The sequence below is a fragment of the Pempheris klunzingeri genome, chromosome 15 (genome assembly GCF_042242105.1).
Source record: "Pempheris klunzingeri isolate RE-2024b chromosome 15, fPemKlu1.hap1, whole genome shotgun sequence".
NCBI classification, from domain to species: Eukaryota; Metazoa; Chordata; class Actinopteri; order Acropomatiformes; family Pempheridae; genus Pempheris; species Pempheris klunzingeri.
In genome coordinates this window covers 3,506,011-3,525,481 of record NC_092026.1, presented here as the reverse complement: position 1 = coordinate 3,525,481, position 19,471 = coordinate 3,506,011, and the positions used below count along the sequence as shown (strand labels likewise).

The 19,471-nt window shown below is 46.7% G+C and overlaps 1 protein-coding gene across 1 annotated transcript in view; it reads left to right on the top strand.

The window, feature by feature from the left end:
- The window catches only part of LOC139214889 (3',5'-cyclic-AMP phosphodiesterase 4B-like), a 46,911-nt gene extending 31,132 nt beyond the window's left edge, over positions 1-15,779 (top strand). Inside the window, exons 8-17 of the mRNA XM_070845837.1 lie at positions 1,749-1,861; positions 9,367-9,460; positions 10,962-11,170; positions 11,263-11,361; positions 11,721-11,885; positions 12,244-12,343; positions 12,588-12,742; positions 12,858-12,980; positions 13,073-13,255; positions 13,352-15,779. Of these exons, the coding sequence (XP_070701938.1) occupies positions 1,749-1,861; positions 9,367-9,460; positions 10,962-11,170; positions 11,263-11,361; positions 11,721-11,885; positions 12,244-12,343; positions 12,588-12,742; positions 12,858-12,980; positions 13,073-13,255; positions 13,352-13,693 (1,583 nt within the window). The 3' untranslated portion in view covers positions 13,694-15,779. The remainder of the gene's footprint in view (positions 1-1,748; positions 1,862-9,366; positions 9,461-10,961; positions 11,171-11,262; positions 11,362-11,720; positions 11,886-12,243; positions 12,344-12,587; positions 12,743-12,857; positions 12,981-13,072; positions 13,256-13,351) is intronic.
- Positions 15,780-19,471: the final 3,692 nt, after the last annotated feature.

The window sequence follows — 19,471 nt, the reverse complement described above, 5'->3', positions numbered from 1 at the left end:
CTTTGGCGTCCGACGGTATATTGTAGCCAAGGGTTCCTTGAATTCTCCAACCTGGAGCTCAAGTAAAGGAAAATTGGTCTGACCTGAGGAATGAGGCTAGTGCCTAGCAGTCGTGCTCTCGTAATCGGAGGAGCCAGTGGCCTGATTTCTAAAAACCACAGTTGAGCTTAAACGGTTGAAACCCGACTCTCCCTTTTTGATTCGGGGGAGACACTGTCATCTTGTTGCACTGATACCTTTCAGTGGTGGGAGGTTTCCTCAACTGCACACACATCGTCTGAGCTTTCATTGAAGTTCTTTGTTAAACACTGGTGGTTCAGAGTCTGTACGCCATCGCTCTGCTTTGAAGTGCTTTGATCCACTATATTGACGTAGATTGGGGAGCAGCACGCTGGCTGTCCTGTTGTGCTAAGCATATGGGGTAAATTTCTTCCATGTGTGAAGCCCTATGAAGTAGAGATCAGTCTTTTCCATAGAAAAAGGAAGGTGGGGAGATCCAGATGCGCTCAGCGTTCACTCCCTCCGGGCAGAAATTTGTTGAATCAACAGTCTCCCTGTTATAGCGGAGAGTGATGCTTCTTAATTTGTTTCCTCGTATTTTATCATCTCGGTGCATTTCTCATAAACCACCTTTTTCCTCTCTAAAGCTTAAGCGCCTACCACATGTGACTCATAGCTGCTAACGACAGAGCTATTTCATCAAATGACAGCTATGATTGTCCTCTGCAGTCACTCCGCCATTAAGTAATTCCGCTCCATGTTTTGTGTGAGTTCAGGGCCAAAGAGGAAGTGCTTTGGTTTCTTTGGCACACAGCGAGACCCTGGCCTGGCCTCCCCCCAATTCAGGGAGTCAAAGTTTGCCTCTCGTGTTGCTTGTGCAAACACAGAGTTTTAGTGTTTGATATAATTTTTTTTCTTTCTCCCTCAGAGAGGTTCAGAGAGGAGAGAGCCAGTTTGTGAAGCACGGCGCTGTGGTGTGAGCTGCTGCTGCTGCAGCTCAGCAGAGTTCTGCCTTGAAGTGGTCTGCATGTTTCAGAAAGGAAGTCACCGGGAGTCGAGGGAGTTGGAGCACTTGTCTTTGCAGCAGTTACAAAATGCATCAAATGCGTTCATGTAGGCTTTCCTGTGTTAGGCACGACGAGTCGACATCGTGAGGAGAGTATGAAAAAGCAAAGCCAGATGGGTCTCTTCCACCAAAAGCCCCTCTTAAGGCTGTACCCATATGCACACAGCATTTTCATATGTTTAAATGGTGGAGGGGGGGGGGTACAACAGTACAACAGTAGGAGGCAGCAGACCGCCTAGTTTCCTTGCCTCTTGTTCAGCAGAGTGGTACTGAGTGTGTATGTGGGGGGGGGGGTGGAGAACGAGAGAGTCTTGAGAGGAGGCGGGGGGAGCAGACGGAGTGGGAGGGGGTTTGAAGAGCACACGAGAGCGAGGGAACGAGGGGGTACGGAGAGAGACTACAGAGAGAGAGAGAGTCTGCAAACAGTACCTCTAGCCTCAGTTTGTCTGAGAGTTCGACTTCCTTGAACTTTCTGAGGTGGCGGAGCGTAACAAGATGAAGGAGCTCTGTGTGCACACCTCCCCCTCCACCTCCTCGACATCTCCCGGATGTCTTGCGGGCCAGTCCCCTGTTAGATCAGGCCACTCCGGGACCCTCGGACCTCCGTGCATGGTGTCGGGGGGCTCTGCTATGGACATGGATCCTCTTGGGCCTGATTACGTGTCCATGTGTCTGTTGGCAGATGAGTCCTACCAGAAGCTGGCTATGGAGACCATGGAGGAGCTTGACTGGTGTCTGGACCAGTTGGAGACCATTCAGACCTACCGCTCAGTCAGTGACATGGCCTCCAACAAGGTAGGACAATTTAGCCTGTGTATTAATTACTTATCTTTTTTTGCATCCACTGTGTCCACTAACTAACTAACTAACTAACACCTTGAGCTTGTCACTGCAATGCAAGTTACACTTCTCTTCAAAACAAAACATTTTATTGTCATTCTCCACATTTAGCTGATGGGGTCTAATGTAACAGTGGTTTGATCACCAATACTCTTTGTTAACTCACACTAGAACCTTTTAAAAGGTTGTCACACAAACACTAATATGGTCCTAATGACTAACATTGATGATCATGTCACACAGTGCAGCTTAAGCTATTAATATATGTTTAGCTGTCATTGCCTGCTCCATCATTGAGGTGATGATCACCAGAAGCTCAGCAGACTGCCACTATACAATGCTGTGTCTCCCAAACGTAACAAATCACAGTTTCTCAGGTTTGATCCTAGTTGTTCAAGCTGGTCACGGTGTGTATTCTCTAATGCAGTGTCAATGAGGACGCGACATGAACTCGTTAAACTATTAAGACCTGACCGCCTGCACAGTTGGTCTGTGTGTGGCTGTCACTTTGCACAGTGTATGCAAAATGTAAATTTCTTTTTGCCACACTGACGCACTTGCAAAGTAGCAGCAGTTCTGTGGTAATGTATGAGCTGGCATCATTTTATGGATCTCTTGTACAAAGAAAAGAGGAGCAGTGTTTGTTTTGCATACAAGTCTGAGTTCCTTTTAGCTTTGAATAGTAAAAATGTCTGTGAGAGTCCTCACCCTATGCAAACCACCTGAGTCACACGGTGTGTAACACGGCCGGCCTGAGCTGCAGGTGTGCATGCAGTATAATTTATAATAACTTTAATAACTTAACGACTGCACACAGATGCATTTGTCATTCCTTCTAACGTGGTGTGGATGTTGGCTCTGTTGTAATGTTTGGCTCAGTGGGACATTGGTCCACTACCCTAATTGACGTCATCATAAAAGGTCACACTTAGCTGGCAGACATCAGTCTGTCCGCACAATAGTTTAAGATTAACAGAAAATCAAGGCTTGGAGGAAAGTTTATACTAACTTTAAAGATATAGTCCACTGTTTTTCAGCCTCACTATCTAAATGTCATATTCAAAAAGATTAATGACAGGTACATTGTGCTACAGCTCCATTGATCTATTGTGTGCTTTCAATTGCTTTCAAATGTTTGTTCTCCCATTATATTAATAATCACCCACCAGCTACAGAGCAGGCAAGGCCACATCTGCTGTATGTCTGCTTTTAAACAAGGAAGTAGTGCTACAACAGCGGTTGATGTTTTGTGCTGTAGTTTTTGTCAGAGTTGTGACATTTCAAGTGAATCTGGTAGATTTTCCCAGTATAAAGCAGAGCCAGCTTACGAGGTTACACTTAATGCCATTTAAAAAAAAAAAAAAAAAAAAAAAAAAGAACCCTCCAGTACAATACTGTGTGTACTAGCCTTTCAAAAGGAAAACCTGCAATGTGGAAATTTTGTCAGCCCCCTCTGGCAGTGAGACAGTAATTACACAAGGCAGTCGATGTTGTGCTCATGACGTGTGCCGATTTAGATTATTTATTTATTTTGAGTTTCTCTTTTATCTGGAGCATCTTTTCTTGGAAGACTTTTTCTGAGTTTTTCTGCCCCACTGCAAGTTGCTGCTGTTCTGCTTTACTGGTAAACTAACCACTGCTGGTTGATGATAAGCTGATCAGTGCAAGTGCACCAGCGTGGAAATGTCACACCGTACACCAGATTTAATAACTTCTGTATACAACAAAATACAGAGATTGACCCAGCGGAGTCGGGCGTAATCGGCACTCATTTGACAAGGGCTTGAATGTAACAAACATTCATTTGTAGGTCAAAGTCCCACACTTGAGCTTTAAGTGACTGGAAGTCATTTTTTAACAAACAGAAGTGTACAGCTGTGTTGGCAGCTCTGTGTTTGGGCACAGTGGTGCTTTGAGCTAAGTGCAAAAGTCAGCACGTTCACAATGACAGTGCTTTTCTAATTAGTAAGTAAGTGCAGCTGAGCGTGAAGAGAATAAGAGCTTCACAGATTTATTTAAGTTTTGGGCAAATTAAAATCTGGAGCTGATAATGGTGCGATATGGAAAGTTACATTCATCCTGATGGAGAGATCAGTGTACCAGATTTCATAGAAATCCATGCAGAAATGGAAACAAACAAAGATATGAACTTCATGATGATACTAGTCAATTGGAACATCCTCTGGGCACCATGAATGTAAAAATATCCAAATATTGCCGCTCCTAGAGAACCCTGCTAGTGTGTCTAAAAAGATAAAGAATCCATTCTCATCAAATAAGCATGACGACTGAGAGAAATCTAACATGTTAGTTAACTGAAAAAGCTTCCTGCTTTGTTTTAAATGAATCTGAACAAACACACTGTGGTTCTTCAAGACTACACAAAGCAGCTCTTTAGAACTAATTACTTCCCTTTGCTTTGATGCACTTAGGTTTTTTTTTTGTGTGTGTGTGCGTAATTCATTTGTACAGAGCTCAAACAAATTACTATACAGTTCAGTGTTACTCAGCCCCCGCGCAGACAGTGGAGACAGTATGGCGGCGTCGGATTATAAACACCCAGGGTGGTGTTGTCCATTTCCGTCTGTATTCTACGCTGTGGTCTGAGGGAGGACTGGGAAGGGGAGGGGTGTTGTCAGACCATGACGGGTGACTGTGACCGTGACACCAGTTTCCTGTCTCTTTATTTCCCGTGCCCCCCGCTGCCCCCTCTCCTCTGCTCCCTGGTTACCACATGACAATAGCGGCGCTTTGACCGAGCAGCCAGGTTGAGTCTTTACAGACAACCACGTCACTGGGACTGTGGAGACAATGAGCACAAGGCCCCGCAGGCGCACGGCAGCACGGCCGCTCAGCCGGGCCGGCCGGGCGCATTGTTCGCCATGAGTCAGAGTCCTCCCGGTATGACCCAACGCCACCACTAAGCATTGTTGACCAATGCTGTTTTTGGAAGAACGGAGGTCAACAGTTTATGATGTTACAGATTAGCTTAGTCAATGTCCTAGATTGTTGTGCAATAACACAAGAACGGAAAGAAATTCACTGGTCATTCACATTTTTATTGCCAAATTGTTGTTGAATACAGCTTCATTAATACAGAATGTGCTGCTCCTTCCCAACATTCATATGACGCGGTGTTGGACAAAGAGTCCGTTTCTTTTCGGAACCAGAGAGGGTGTAATTGAACCCACGATCAAACCCAGGGTGTCTCCGCTTTCAGTGTCCAAGGGCACAGGTGTATCCGGGGCTACGGGACCACACACCCTGCTGACCGCCGGCCTGGCCGCCGTGACCTCAGAGCGGTGAGCTGCTTCCCTGCCCCTCACTATCATTAGCCTTGCCACACTTCCATGCTGATGCTGGTGACGGCCTTGGACAAACACTGCCATCTGAATCCAGTTAGGGGAGTGTAGCGCTTTGCGGGTTAGCGTGCGAGCGAGGCCCCCGAGCGGAGTAGGAAACTTTAACTCACGTGTGGTCACTTCAACTTTAAAGCACCGCCGTCTTCAGAGGGGAAAAAATGACAAAATTATTGAAACAGATGTAGTGGTGGGTCTGTAGCCGTAGCAGGGGTAATGGACATTAAATTATAGTGTTGTGATTCCGTTTGACTGAAAGGGCGGTGAGGAGATCAAGCAAGCTGCAGTAGCGATTATGGTGCCTAATTGTAATTAAAAAGCTTCACCTCTGTAATCTGCTGTTATCATGGAAAATAAACCAGAATGAGGATGGTATATATGAACCCTGCTTTTACTGTAACCCTTTTCTGACCTAGTTGCGATCAGGACGTTCAAGGAAATGTGTCTCTTTAAGGTTGCCAAACTGTGAAAGCTGGCCTGTGCATAATCCATTGTGTTGACACCTTAAGCTTTGTCAGATTGCCAAACAGTCGTGTTATTGCGATATGATGTCAAACCGCTTCTATCTCTGCTCTGCTACAGTCAAAGTCTAGTCAAGTTTACTGTAAGAACTGAGCCAACCCTGTCAGACTTGTCCCAAAGTTTCTCCTGACTACCTGACATGGCACGTCTGTCTGCTGTACTTGATATGTGGGACTTTTCACCTCAGGTATGTTAGTTGCTTGGTGCCTAAGGCAGTGCTAGAAAGCAGGATGTCTACCAGTAAGTGACCTCAGTGAGTTACTCTATCAAGTAAAAGGGAAGTAGGTGGAGACACATGCTGGAGCCTGTGTTGGAGGGAGGAGCCGGCGGCCTCTCGTTAGACTGTGTAGGCCAGTCAGTCAAGTCAGCATGTTTCCTGCCTGCCTCCACTTCAGAAACGAGAGTAGAGAGAAGAAGCAGGTAGTCTCTCAGACCCACTGAGCAGCGCTATTAACTTTTACAGGATTTCTTTTGGGTTGCGTTTGTTTTTCGGTTAAGAGACAATGGGACTATGTTGTTCTGAAAAGCAGAAGAAAAACTTTGGGATGCTTACGAGTTGGAAAAAGGTGAGTTAGTTCTGGAGCCGCTTACATTGTGCTGAGGGAGTGTGGTGTGCCATATGCAGAGTGCTTTATCCAAGAGTGAAGTAAGGTTTTTCATTTCATTAGAGAATTTTATTAAATATTTAATTTAGTTTGAATTTGTTTTTTTCTCCAAGAAAATAGGTCGTGTTGGCATTTGGCTTAAAAACTGTTTAACACTTTTAGGTGTGAATTTGAATGAGTTCAGGTATTAATAGTGTTTTGACTTCATCAGTTACATCATTTACTATCGCAATTATTGAGACAATGACCCCAGTGCACACCCTATGTCGAAAATGTAAACTTTATGAGGCACCAGCTCATCTTCTGAGAACTAACCACCAAGTTTTGGGGTTTTTTTTTTTTGGTGATGTAACTTGTCCAGATTGCTTAAGACAAGGTCTTGTTCTGTGTGTGAGCGCGTTTGCTAACGTAAAAGGATGCATGAGTTAACGCCATGCATTGAGTAATCTTCTCTTTAAACACTCACGGGCTTGTCACTGTGCCGTGTGCGCATGCTGTGTGTCTGAGCCGAACTGTATGGGCCTCGGTGACTGACATGTGGCTCTGTGTCTGATTCATTTCCTAGAGGTCACACAACTGCACGCTGTTCTGCTGCTTTAAAGAATCAATTACAAGTTCCCTTTGAATGGAATAAAGCCTTCTGATTCCAAGCTCAAATTTTTGTCCTTACGAGCTCTCTTTGATTTTTATGGACTGCCTCTGGCAGTCTGGGGTTTGAGTGCAGCCAACGCTTTGAAAGTGGTATTCAAGTTTCAGAGTCAAGTAGATGTTAGCTGTCTGCTTGACAGCCATTAGACAGCTGTTGAGGCCAGAGAGGATCTGGCTCAGTACGAAGAGAAAAGACCCCATTGTGAGGAATAAAAAAGCCCTGGCAAAAGGCATAATCATGCCTGATTTTTGTTTTTTCTGACAGTGTTTGAAGACGTTATGAGAACAGGAAATTACAATAACATTTTCAGGAAAAAGACCTGATTACACCATTATTCCTTTTTATTCATTGCACAGATTAGGCTGTGCTGTTCTATTGGTGCTTCTCTCTCAATAAGAAAAGCCAGTTTGCATCAGACTCGGCAACAGAAATTGTGTCTGATGTCTAGCCCAGTTGTGTCTACAGCATCGCTGCTATAGATTGTGTATTGGATGTGTGTGTGTGTGGCTGTATAATGTGTGTGTGTGTGGTGCGATGCAATGTGTTTAGAGTGGGGACCACCGTGAGAACGATGGAAGGGGCCACGTGATGCTGTTGCCATGGCGTTCAGGTTGTCGTGCAATTGGTGGTACACTGGTGGGCGGCAGACTGAAAACTCTTTCATCTGTTTGTCTCCCCGTCACATCAGGTTGTGTCTTTTTAATGCAGAAAAGTGGCGCAGTGAGGCAGAAATCACACTGTTTTCGGAAAATGTTGTCTACGGTAGTCTGAATTTGAGATGGAGGTCTTTTTTTAAAATGTGCTGTAATGATTGTGGAGTGAAATGTGTGCAGCAGCCTGTGCTCGTGCTCTCCCAAACACCGCCTGGTAAATGAATACCCAACGTCTTCTCATCCATGTGATAAACACTCTGGTGCTTTGAAGCCTCTCGTTGCGCAGTATGCGTTGGATCTGTTCTGCATTACTGAGCAGGGGGAGCAGATCAAGAAGAGAGGGAAATGGAGGTGGTGGAGGGGGGGGGTTGAAAGAGACAGTGGGAGGGAGTTTGCAGAGAGCACAGGAGAGAGAGAGAAATGCTAGAAAGAGAGAGAAAGATCTGGGGGGATTCTCCAAACTCCCCGTTTTCTGCAGTGCTGTGCACGGCTCAGTGTTTCAGAAGGGTGGGAGGCAGAGAGAGAGAGAGAGACTCCATCAGCCTGTCTGCCACAGGGGACTCTACAGCTAGAGCGCACCCCCTCCTCCTCCTGTTCTCCGCCTTTCTCCGTCCCTCCTTTCCTCTCTGCCTCTGTCTTAGAGGCTGCCCTTCCTCCCTGCCTTGCTCAGACTGGGCTTGGGAAGGCTGGATTTCCCCCTTTTGCACATCACTGGATAACATTTGGATGGTGGCAGGAGGAGAAAGAGGTTTAAAGAGACGGACGGAGGCAGCGAGAAGCAGAAAAAAGGACAGGAAATATTGATTGCATCCAGGGGGATTCCATCACTCTCGCCAGCAGCTTGCGATCCTGGAAAACAGTGGGCGACGCTATGAGGAGGCGCATTTGGCCGGAGATGTAGGGGTCCACTGCAGCCCCTCTCCGGAGAGTTCAGCTGGGGCGTTTTTACCGTAGTCGACCGTTGGAAGGAGGGCATTTTGTGGCGCTTTGAGCTTCAGGTTATAGGACTGAGCTCAGCCTTGGGGGTCCACTCAGAGAGGAGCATACAGGGCTTCTGCTGGGGAGCGCCAGGGGCTCAGCACAGCTCAGCACCATGCCTGAGGCCAACTACCTGTTCTCTGTGTCCTGGGGATACATCAAGGTGTGTCCCAGAGGAGAATTTGCATAGACGGGAGTGTGCATGTCCCCGTGTGTGTGTGTCTGTCTGTGTGTGTGTGTGTGTGTGTGTGCATACTGTATTTTCTATAGGTGGTGAAATGTCTCAGATTTCGATTACACTCTTATATGTGTTTGATAAGAATGATTCTGTCTTCATGCTCCGGCTCTGTGACGGCACGCAGAGAAAAACTGGCGCATTTTGTTTCCCTGGAAAAATGAAGCATAAACATCATGACACTGTATTTTGTATATTCTGCACTCTATATCGTTTGTTGAAATGCCAGGCAGGCATGTGTCTTCACTCAAACCAGGACCAAGGAGACAAACACAGACCTTATATGGCGCATAGAAAAAAACAGGCCATGTTCTCATGGGACATATTCCAGTGGAAAATAACAGGAAATGCTTAATTCTTCTGCCCGCAAACAGCAGTAAAATGATGTCATGAATGTGTGTTTCCTTCTGTAAATCACCTAACCTTATGTATTTTTATTTTTTTTCTGTATGCCTCCAGTTCAAGAGGATGCTGAACCGGGAGCTAAGCCACCTGTCTGAGATGAGTCGCTCAGGAAACCAAGTGTCAGAGTACATCTCCAACACCTTCCTAGGTGAGCACTGCAGCACATATTCACACACAAATAACCAGGCGTGCACACACACACACACACACACACACACACATCGAAGTGTGCCCTGTGCCGTCACAAACTGTGGAGCAAGACTTAAAGGAGCCAAACACCCTCCAAGAACGAGGTATATGTAGCAGAGGTTGTGAGGTTACCCAGGGCACGTGCTAAGTGGTGGAGAAACCCGTAGTTGGTCTGCTTCACTGCTCTCAAACCAGTCTGATCTGGTCTGGAGGGGAGACACAGAGTCCCCGCGCTCTGACTGCAGAGATGTGTGTGTGTGTGTGTGATGGGGGGGGCTGTTGTACTCAAGGAAGGCTTCCTTCTGGAGAGTCGGGGGCAATGAGAGGGAGACAGTTTGTGCCATCATGTCCAGATAGATGCTGCATTATTCATCAGGAGGACAGCAGTGTTTCCTTGTCTCTTAAAAGCCCAGCGGCGTTTCGTGACACACGGCCAGCCAGCAAACAGCCAGTAAACAGCCAGCCAGTCTGCCCCTCAGGTTCTCCACCTTCCCGTCCAGCTCACCACCAGCATCCAGCCAGACATTCTTATCAGGGCTGTGTGCAGACTTGATGCCCTGCTCTGGCTAGTAAACACACCTCCATCTTCTCGCCTCAGAGGAGCAAAAACCTAAAAGGGAAGCGAGGCGGCGGACGCCTGGTGAAGAAACTACACCTAACAATAGAAGTGGTGCAGTGAAAGAGATTTCTGCATGATAGAGCTGCTCAGGGAGAAGAGACAGATCCCAAAAGCACAGAGAGAAACTCGGCTTATCTTTGAAGCTTAGTGGTTTTGTTGTCATCTGCATTGCAGCTAACACCTGTCAGGTGTAGTGAGATCATTTTCTTCCTCTGCTTTGTGGAGGGTGCAGCTGAGAGATTTCTTTCTCACTGCGGTATGTGAGTGTGTGTGTGTGTGTGTGTGTGTGTGTGTGTGTGTGTGAGTGTGTGTGTGTGGTGCACACACACATACAGATCGGGGGAGTCTTACACTCACACACTGTCAGCTGCGTCGAGCATCACATGCACCAAACAAACCCGCATAATAAACCCGTCCTCTGCTGAACATTTCAGCTTCATATGAGCCAGCTTTCCATGATTCTGTGGACTGTTGTTACAACGCAGCTCACTTTCTCAGAATGAGCGGGCCACTGTCAGATTTCACAACATCTCATTAGCACTTCTTAACCCTTTATGGCAGAATGTCCTCCTTTCGCCTTTGTGTGTTCATATTTTTTGTTTAATTTTTTTCTTTTCCGCTGTCAGGAGGACTTTATCTTTAGCGAGGTAAACCGTAACCGAAGGATTGTCTGCTAATTAAACAACCGTCGGTGCAGCTTTAATGTGTTGCCACGTATGTGTGAGAGGTCAACGATCTCCCCGTGTTTGTTCACTCAGTGTAGTGGCAACACAAGCCAGGATGCTTATCCAACATCCCCTAGCCTAGTCTGAACACCCTTTTTCTCATGTCTCCTCTCCAGACAAGCAGAATGAGTTGGAGCTTCCCTGCCCTGTTTCAAAGTCGAGGGAAAGGAAGAGGAGGCAGGGCCAGCAGCAGCAGCAGCAGCAGCAGGGTGGGATGATGACTCAGATCAGCGGGGTGAGGAAGGTCAGCCACACGCCCAGCATCTCTGGAGGCTCCGGCAACCGCTTTGGGGTCAAGACTGACCAGGAGGAGCTGCTGTCGAAGGTAAGCGACTGACAGATCATCCAGCAGAAAGAAAAACATGGAAATTGTGTGAGTGGCTGAGAGACTCAGTCGTCTTCTTTACTCTCTAACAGGACCTGGAGGACATCAACAAATGGGGCCTGAACATCTTCAAAGTGACCGAGCACTCTCACAACCGACCACTCACGTGCATCATGTACACCATCTTCCAGGTCAGTGTCTTCGTCCTCGTCATCTTCCACCTTCTCGTCGAGTCAGAAAGAGCTCATGAAAGTGTGAAAGGATTTACACACACACACACGTGCAGCTATAGAAGTCATGAGGCTCAGCGTGCGTCGGTGTGTACAGTATGTTCTCTGTCAGTATCGCTACAAGAGCATCTGCTAGAGGGACATGAGCAGCTGAAATTGATTTCTAGCTGTGAATCATCCCGGCAGGAGAGCTAATGGTATTCATCTGCAGCCTTGTGCTATAGTATGGGATTCATACAACTAACATGCCGCGACGTCTCCACTAAGGAGTCACTTCTCACTGTTGTTTTTCTCATTTCCTTCCTCTGCGTCGCATGCAGGAGCGAGACCTGATGAGGACGTTCAAGATTCCAGCGGACACCTTTGTGACGTTCATGCTGACCCTGGAGGGCCACTATCACTCCGACGTGGCCTACCACAACAGCGTACACGCCGCCGACGTAGCCCAGTCCACACACATCCTCCTGTCCACCCCCGCGCTGGATGTAAGTCACTTCTTCTGATAGTGATCATGTGGAATTTCACTACTAGTCTTTACCAAGCCCAATATGAAAAAGCTAAACTTTAGCACTTTTGCTTTTTAAGTAGCAGTTGGCCTTAAATTAAGTTTGGGTGACTTATCTAATTAGCATGTGACACCATTATAGTGAGGCACCAACACCCACACCTTTCTCTAAACTAATTTAATGAGGCATCATTGTCACTAATACTGGCATGCCCCAGAAACTGCATGCCAGAGATACCAGGGAAGGATCCGCCTCAAACAGCTGTCTAATACCTTACCTTGTTTAGCCAGTTTATTGGCTGTGAAGCTCATCCCTTTTTATTCCTCTTCAAACGCAGGCGGTCTTCACAGATCTGGAGATCTTGGCAGCCATTTTTGCTGCAGCCATTCATGACGTGGACCACCCAGGAGTGTCCAACCAGTTCCTCATCAACACCAGTAAGTTGTCTTTACTGGCACTCGGCGTCCGTCAAAACAGATTTTCGCCAATTTATTTAGTCTACATTTACAAAACGGGCAGAAGTGTTTCCATGGTTTAGTGGGATCCTTCTCCAAAGACAACAACATGGGTTTTTAGGGACTTTGCATGGTTACCATAGTTACCTGACCTGAGTTTAAAAAGCCAGAGCTCCATTTAATTCCTCCCTTCCTGTCCTTTCTCCCTCCCCCCCTCTGCCTTTAGACTCCGAGCTGGCTCTGATGTACAACGATGAGTCAGTGCTGGAAAACCACCACCTGGCCGTTGGCTTCAAACTGCTGCAGGAAGACAACTGCGACATCTTCCAAAACCTCACCAAGAAGCAGAGGCAGACTCTCCGGAGGATGGTCATAGACATGGTGAGGAAACGTCTGTGTGAAGCCGCCGGCCAGTTTTAGCTTTCAGGGTGATGTCTTGACCGCTTTATTGCTTCCTTCGTTCTTACATCACTCTCTGCGTCTCTCTCTCGTCCAGGTATTGGCTACTGACATGTCGAAACACATGAGCCTGCTGGCTGATCTGAAGACCATGGTGGAAACCAAGAAAGTGACCAGCTCTGGAGTCCTGCTGCTGGACAACTACACCGACAGGATGCAGGTAAGAGGCGCTCGTACACACATACGCTGCAGACAGTTTGATGCACATGAATGAGCTGCAGGATCCTGACAGATTGACGGATTTTTCTGCAGGTTTTGCGTAACATGGTTCACTGTGCGGACCTGAGCAACCCGACCAAGCCTCTGGATCTGTACCGGCAGTGGACAGACAGGATCATGGATGAGTTCTTCCACCAGGGAGACAGAGAGAGGGAGAGGGGGATGGAGATCAGCCCCATGTGCGACAAACACACCGCCTCAGTAGAGAGGACACAGGTAGAAAACACACGCTTACCTCTAAAAGTTGAAAGTTGATATAATTTTTTGATTTTTGATTTTTACTGACGTGTCTCCCCTTGTTGTCTTTTCTAGGTCGGCTTCATCGATTACATCGTCCACCCTCTGTGGGAGACGTGGGCCGACCTGGTCCACCCCGACGCCCAGGACATCCTGGACACGCTGGAGGACAACAGGAACTGGTACCAGAGCATGATCCCCCAGAGTCCCTCCCCTCCCTTCTACACCAGCGACAGCGAGGGCGGCTCCCACGAGGAGGTGGAGGGGGGACCTGTGGCGAGTAAATTTCAGTTTGAACTGACGCTGGATGACCAGGACGGACGGGGCGGAGACGGGGAGAGCGGGGTGATGGAGACGCTTCAAGACCCGGACGGGGTAGAAGTGGCTACGCGCGACGTCTCCCCAGCGGAAACATAGCTGGACTGGTGGGGTTCGTAGAGAGCAGCACGTTTTGCTGTTTTGGCTGAATTCATTTAATTGCAGTGGAGCAATCCTGCAATCTGGCTCTTTGGAGCTGCCTGGCAAAGAGGGCCTGACTGAATGTGGGGCACCCCTGCAAGCAGGGCATGGAAACCCTGTGGCAGTTTGTTTTTGAGCCCCCGGGGGTGGGGGTGGGGGGCTGGAAGAGCGATGCGTCTGTTCTTTAAAGAAGGGACTTCAGTCGGACTGCAGAGGCAGGGCTGAACCTTGGTTCTCTGACACAGAGGGTGACGTGAACGATCTGTATCCGTGTACTTGGACTAATATAAATTCCAAACTTGCACTTCAGGACAATTTTATGTTCATTTAAATTCTTAATATTGTGTCTGGATTGGATGCCACCTGGTAAAGTGTCCAACCAAAACTACTGGTCACCAACTTCTTTGTAACCCAGTAGTTTTTTCTAACACTTGTCTAAAAAAAAAAATGTTTTGTGCCTTTTTTAGCGTCTTTTTTGTAAGTGTTTTTATAATTTATTGAACACATTCGTGTAGCTGTAAAATGTGTCAAATTTTCTACAAAATCGACGTATGTCTCACACAGTCTTCCTAATGTTCTGGCAATAGTATAAGCTTGTTCTCACAAAAGCGTCCAGCGGATGTGTTTCTAAAATCAGCCGACTTCCCAGCACAATTTGCACTTTGTGGGACGGAGCGTGGAAAGCATCAGCAATTTACAGAAAACATACTAGTAAACGTGTAAAAACCAAAATAATAATTTAATTTGATTTATTTTTCCCAAGAATTCACTTCATAAGCAGTTAAATTACTCCCACAATAGATCAGATTCCTTGAAAGTAGAAATACTTTTTTGTATTTTTGAGTCCAAAAATGTATTTTAGAGAATCTTCCTGTAAAGAAAGCACTTTGATGATTTCACTGCCGCCTCTGAAAAGTGTGATCTCATGCTTGAAGAGTCGCTCGTGTAAAAAGTCAAACTTCCAACCATAAGCCAAATTGATCCTTCGCATCTTCGTCTAGCTGGATGAAGAGGCAAATAAAAGCCAATTATTATGTGAAATGTTACCAAAAATGATCAAAACTAAAGTTTTTTTAAAAAAAAAATCCCCTCACCCTGCATTGTGCCGAGTCATTCCAGTGTTGGAAATCTGTTTCCACTTTGTACCAGTCGCTTACACACACACACCCCCTTTCAATTCTTGTGAATACGCTTTACGCCGTGGCTCATTTTGAACTTTGAATGACTGTAAGACTGTGTGCACATTTTAAATAGACACCTGTTAGACACCTGATAGAGTAATCGTATCTTGTAGTTTTTATTCCAGCACTTTGAATATGTCGGCAGTTCTGCAGCTGGTTGCTGATCTGTCCAACACTACCTTAAAGGTACCACGTTGTAAGGTGCAACCTTCAGAGTAAAGGAGGGAGGGGGGTCAATATTGTATCATGACAAAATGTCCCCCTGTTTGTTTGTTTGTATGTGTGTGTGCGCGCATGTGTGTGTGCATGTGAGTGTGAGTGTGTGTACAGTAAGTGGTCACAGAGTTGCACAACCTTGTTGCACCCAGCTGTGTCGTCCCGACCCTCCAGCTGTTTGTAACAGTGTATTTATTATCTTATTCTTGTATATGATAATATTGATATTGATTGTTAATATTCCCTGTATATTTGTTCTTATTTATATGCACTACCACATGTCAAATCCCAGTTTGACTGAACTTGTCTGGTGGTTCTGATTTATTGTATTTAGCAAGCTGTTTTTGCTATAAGAAATGTTTGTACCGTCCCGACCAACAACAACACCTCACGTGAGGTGCAGAAGTCTGACTTTTGTGTTTTGTTCTTTTTGTTCCTGGCAGATTATGAAGGCTGGACATTTACTGAAGTATATTGTGTACGGTGACGGGTCATTGTACAGCTGTAGGAATATTTGCTGAAATATATATAACATTGTTTCAAATATATTTTTTCAGTGTTTTCCTCACAATATATGGTAAAATGGTGTATGTTGTGCTCAACAAATGTTTTCTATCAGATTATTAAAATGGGCATGTATTACAGAATTTTCTGGTTTGTGTGTTATTGGGTCACATTGTCGATATATATATTCATCAGCCATGAGAAGAGGTGATGAAATGCTGTAATTTTCTAATCGAGGTGTGTGTCACTCAACTATTTAGGTGCACAGCTTAAGCTAACTGATCTTCAGAGCCACATTCACAAGCACGGTCCTGTAATTACAATAAAAGCAACTGATGTGGTTTTGTTCACGTCACGGTTCCAGTTTTGCAGCTCTGAGGGGAAAACCAGGTGGAAATGACAGAAGGCAGATTCAGCCTTAGTCACTTCTCTGCAGGGACACCAGGGACACGTCTTGCCTCTGATTTGAGTTCAGCTCTGTTGGACACCGGCCCAGCAATGTAAACAGGAAGGGCAGAGATAGTGGTGCTATGCGCCGGGCCCTCAGGGCATTCACTCTCCCATGGCCGTGAGCACCTTGACCCAAAGCAGATAAGCATCTGGAATACGTGATCAAGAGGAGAGCGCTCATGAAGCCACGAGATGACTTCAACTGATTTCACTTTCTGTGTAAGTTCAACAAACCAGACGACAGAAGACTGAGACATTTACTGATGTAATCTCACCTTCGCTGCTCACATTATGTGAAAAGCTCAGCAGCTCAACTGGTGATGTGTTATAATGTCAGTCCTTGTGTTAAACTCTATACTTCTACTGCCATTAGATATTAGCCTGTTAAACGTTTGCCAGGTATTTAATTGCATTCAGCTGGTTGTATAGAAAACTTGCAGTAGTCGTAGACCAGTGCGGAAAAAGACTGATCCAAAGGTCCTTTGTTCCTGACGCAGTGTGCTGCATGCGCTCCATGTGTATTGAATCACATTCAGTCCTGAAGAAGATTTCTGAGATGTTAGATTTGGTTCATGTGGACGCCCGGATGACGACCAGAAACCTGAGCCATCATCCTCCTCCTTTAGATTCAGCAAAAATGAAGCAACTGTTTATGGTAAACACGGGCGCAGACGAGGACCGGCGTTTTCCATGGTGGTGGTCCACACTGCCATGGCAATGGGCAGCCAGTTTGTTTGAAACTCTAACACAAGGTCTTGTGGTCTGTCGGTGACTGACGTCAGCAGGCCTGCAGGCAGACCGGCCCGGCCCCGGCAGCAGTGTCTGTGAACCGCCTGGGTTCAGGCTGGGCCGGAGGCTCCTACTGCCAGGGGATCCAGATGACAGCCAGTCAGCCTCCTTTCTCCACTCTACCAGCCAGACCCTGAAAGGGCCCACGGCCCGGGGCCAAGGCAAGAGAGGAAGAGAACCACTTCCAGCAAAACAAACCTGCTCTCTCCATATCCACTTTATAAAAACAAATGTCTTCCTGGAGTTTCTCCTGGCCAGCTGCTGTTTGTTTTTAGTTGGGTTGACAGTAAGGACTGAAGTCAACTGGGCAGTCGAAGGGAGGAATACAAGGTAATGTGGGGCATTCCAGGATAATTTAACAGCAGTCCAGGCGTGTGTGTGTGTGTGTGTGTGTGTGTGTGTGTGTGTGTGTAGATGGCAGAGATCAGCTCAGAGTGGCTGAGACAGATGGGTAAGGAAGTGCGCTGAAAAAGACAGTTCTGCCCCGCTCTAAAGAAAATGATGAATCTGGAAAAGATCAGATGAGGCAGCTAGTTTCCTCTAAGGCCCCTTGAATGTGTGCGTGTTTGTGTGTCTTGTGCTTCATGGCCTCTAAAAAGCAGGATTAGGACAATAACAGGATGTGTCCTTCCCCAGAAAATGTCACAAATCATCTAGTTATCAAACATGGCGGCAGTCATCACAGATATGCCATTGTTCCTCTTAGTGGGGATTTGCCTTTCATGCAACTGTCTCAAATATCTTCGGATTCACAGAATGTGTACGGCAGCGGTTATATAATCCACAGGATGAGCAAATACATGAGAAATGTCAAAGCGCAGCCAAAATGTAAGACTTGGTTTTGTGACCTTTCTGTGTGGGGAAAACAGGACGATGCATTCAGGGTTTAATACCAGTTTTGAGTAATATTAATCAGCCTTTGCCTTCATGGAGAAAAGTGAATAAAATAAAAAGTATTATGGTAATTCTGTGTGATGAGTGCACTTTTCTGATGATCTTGAATTATTCTTTTGAAAGAAACGTGCTGTCGTTTGATGTGCATGATTAAAACAAATCAGTGGATCCTTGGACGTTAGTGTGTGAAGCACTTGTCTGTGTCAAATCACATTTATCGTGATGCATTTAAGGACATGGCACCAGCCTGACATTTGTGCTGATTCCTCGGGGCTCTTCACCCAGCATGCAGCTGGCCCGGGAATTGTTCGGACACGGAAGGGAACATCCCTGTGGGGACGCAGGGGCACATAAGAACACGCTGTTATCCTTGTTTGTCAAAAAAAAAACACACACCCCTGGGATCATACATGCATACTTAAAGATGACACATTGAGGCGCACACTGAAAACTGTGTGACATAACAGATGAACCAACGTGACACATGAGGACGGAGGGAACCCACTGCACCTGAGGGGGACGAAGATGAAGTACTGAACATTGATTAGGCATGTACGGAGACACAACCTGGACCCATCCAGGTGAAAATACTCGTTTTACACACAGTGTTCTGCCATTGCAACCACACAGGACGTTGGCTTTCTCCCCAAACAGCCAGCTTCCCTCCATGGTGAAACCCATGTTGGTCCGATCAAGATAAAGACCTAGTGTAAACCAAATCACGTTTAACCCACGTGTCCCCCTGTGGATTCTGCCCGGATCAATAACTGTCCTCATTTGACACAAAGACAGAGACAGACAGAGACACACAGAGAGAGAAAAGGTGCTGCTGGCGTGAAGCTCTGTAGCTCTCTGGTGTGTCAAAGTGAGCGAGTGCGTGGGAGATGCTGCAGCGGCACAGTCAAAGTGGTAAAGGCAAAGAGACTGAGACAGAGAGAGAAAGCGGGGGGGTGGGGGGGGGCATGCGTTGTGAAAATATCAAATATACCACATCAAGAGTGGTGACACAAACTAAACTTTCTCAATGCAAACTCCATCAAAGGTCTGCGAGGCCTACACCCACGGCTCCATCTGAATATGACCTGGGAGCTGCACTGTCGCATGTTATTTCTCCCCAAGACGCACTCATATAGTCACAACAACATGATTTAAAGATAAGGTCGCTGTGGTTTCCAGACCTCAGTTTACCATGCAGCAGCCCACCCCCCCCCCTCCTTAAGAGGATATGAACAATAAAGCTATTCATGTTTGCCTGGAAAACTGCTGAGTCTGCGCTCAACACCTACCAACTCTACTTTTCCCCATTTTTCTGTCATAGTGAAACTATTATTTTTCTTGTCCCCGTACCAGCCATGAGGTTAGTCAGAGTCCTGTTGTTGTTGTTGTTGTTGCTGCTGCGTGGTGGCTTCCAGTAAGGATCTGAGAGTCACTGTCGGCCCCAGCTTCCTCTGTGCCTGCTGAGCTGCAGTACAGGAGCGATAAGGCCGCGGCGGCGTTTCCCCCTCCGCCCTGACCGGGGGACACCAGACAGCCGCTCTACAGGCCCAGACGAGGGCATCGGGCTCCTCCAACGTGGGCCTGGCTGCACGTTGCTCTGCGTGGAGCTGATGGAGGGGGCAGATAAGGGACTGGGCTGTCTGAAAGCTAAACTTAAAGATGGCCAGATAGCTTCTCGTGAGTGATCCTGGGCCTGTGTGGAATG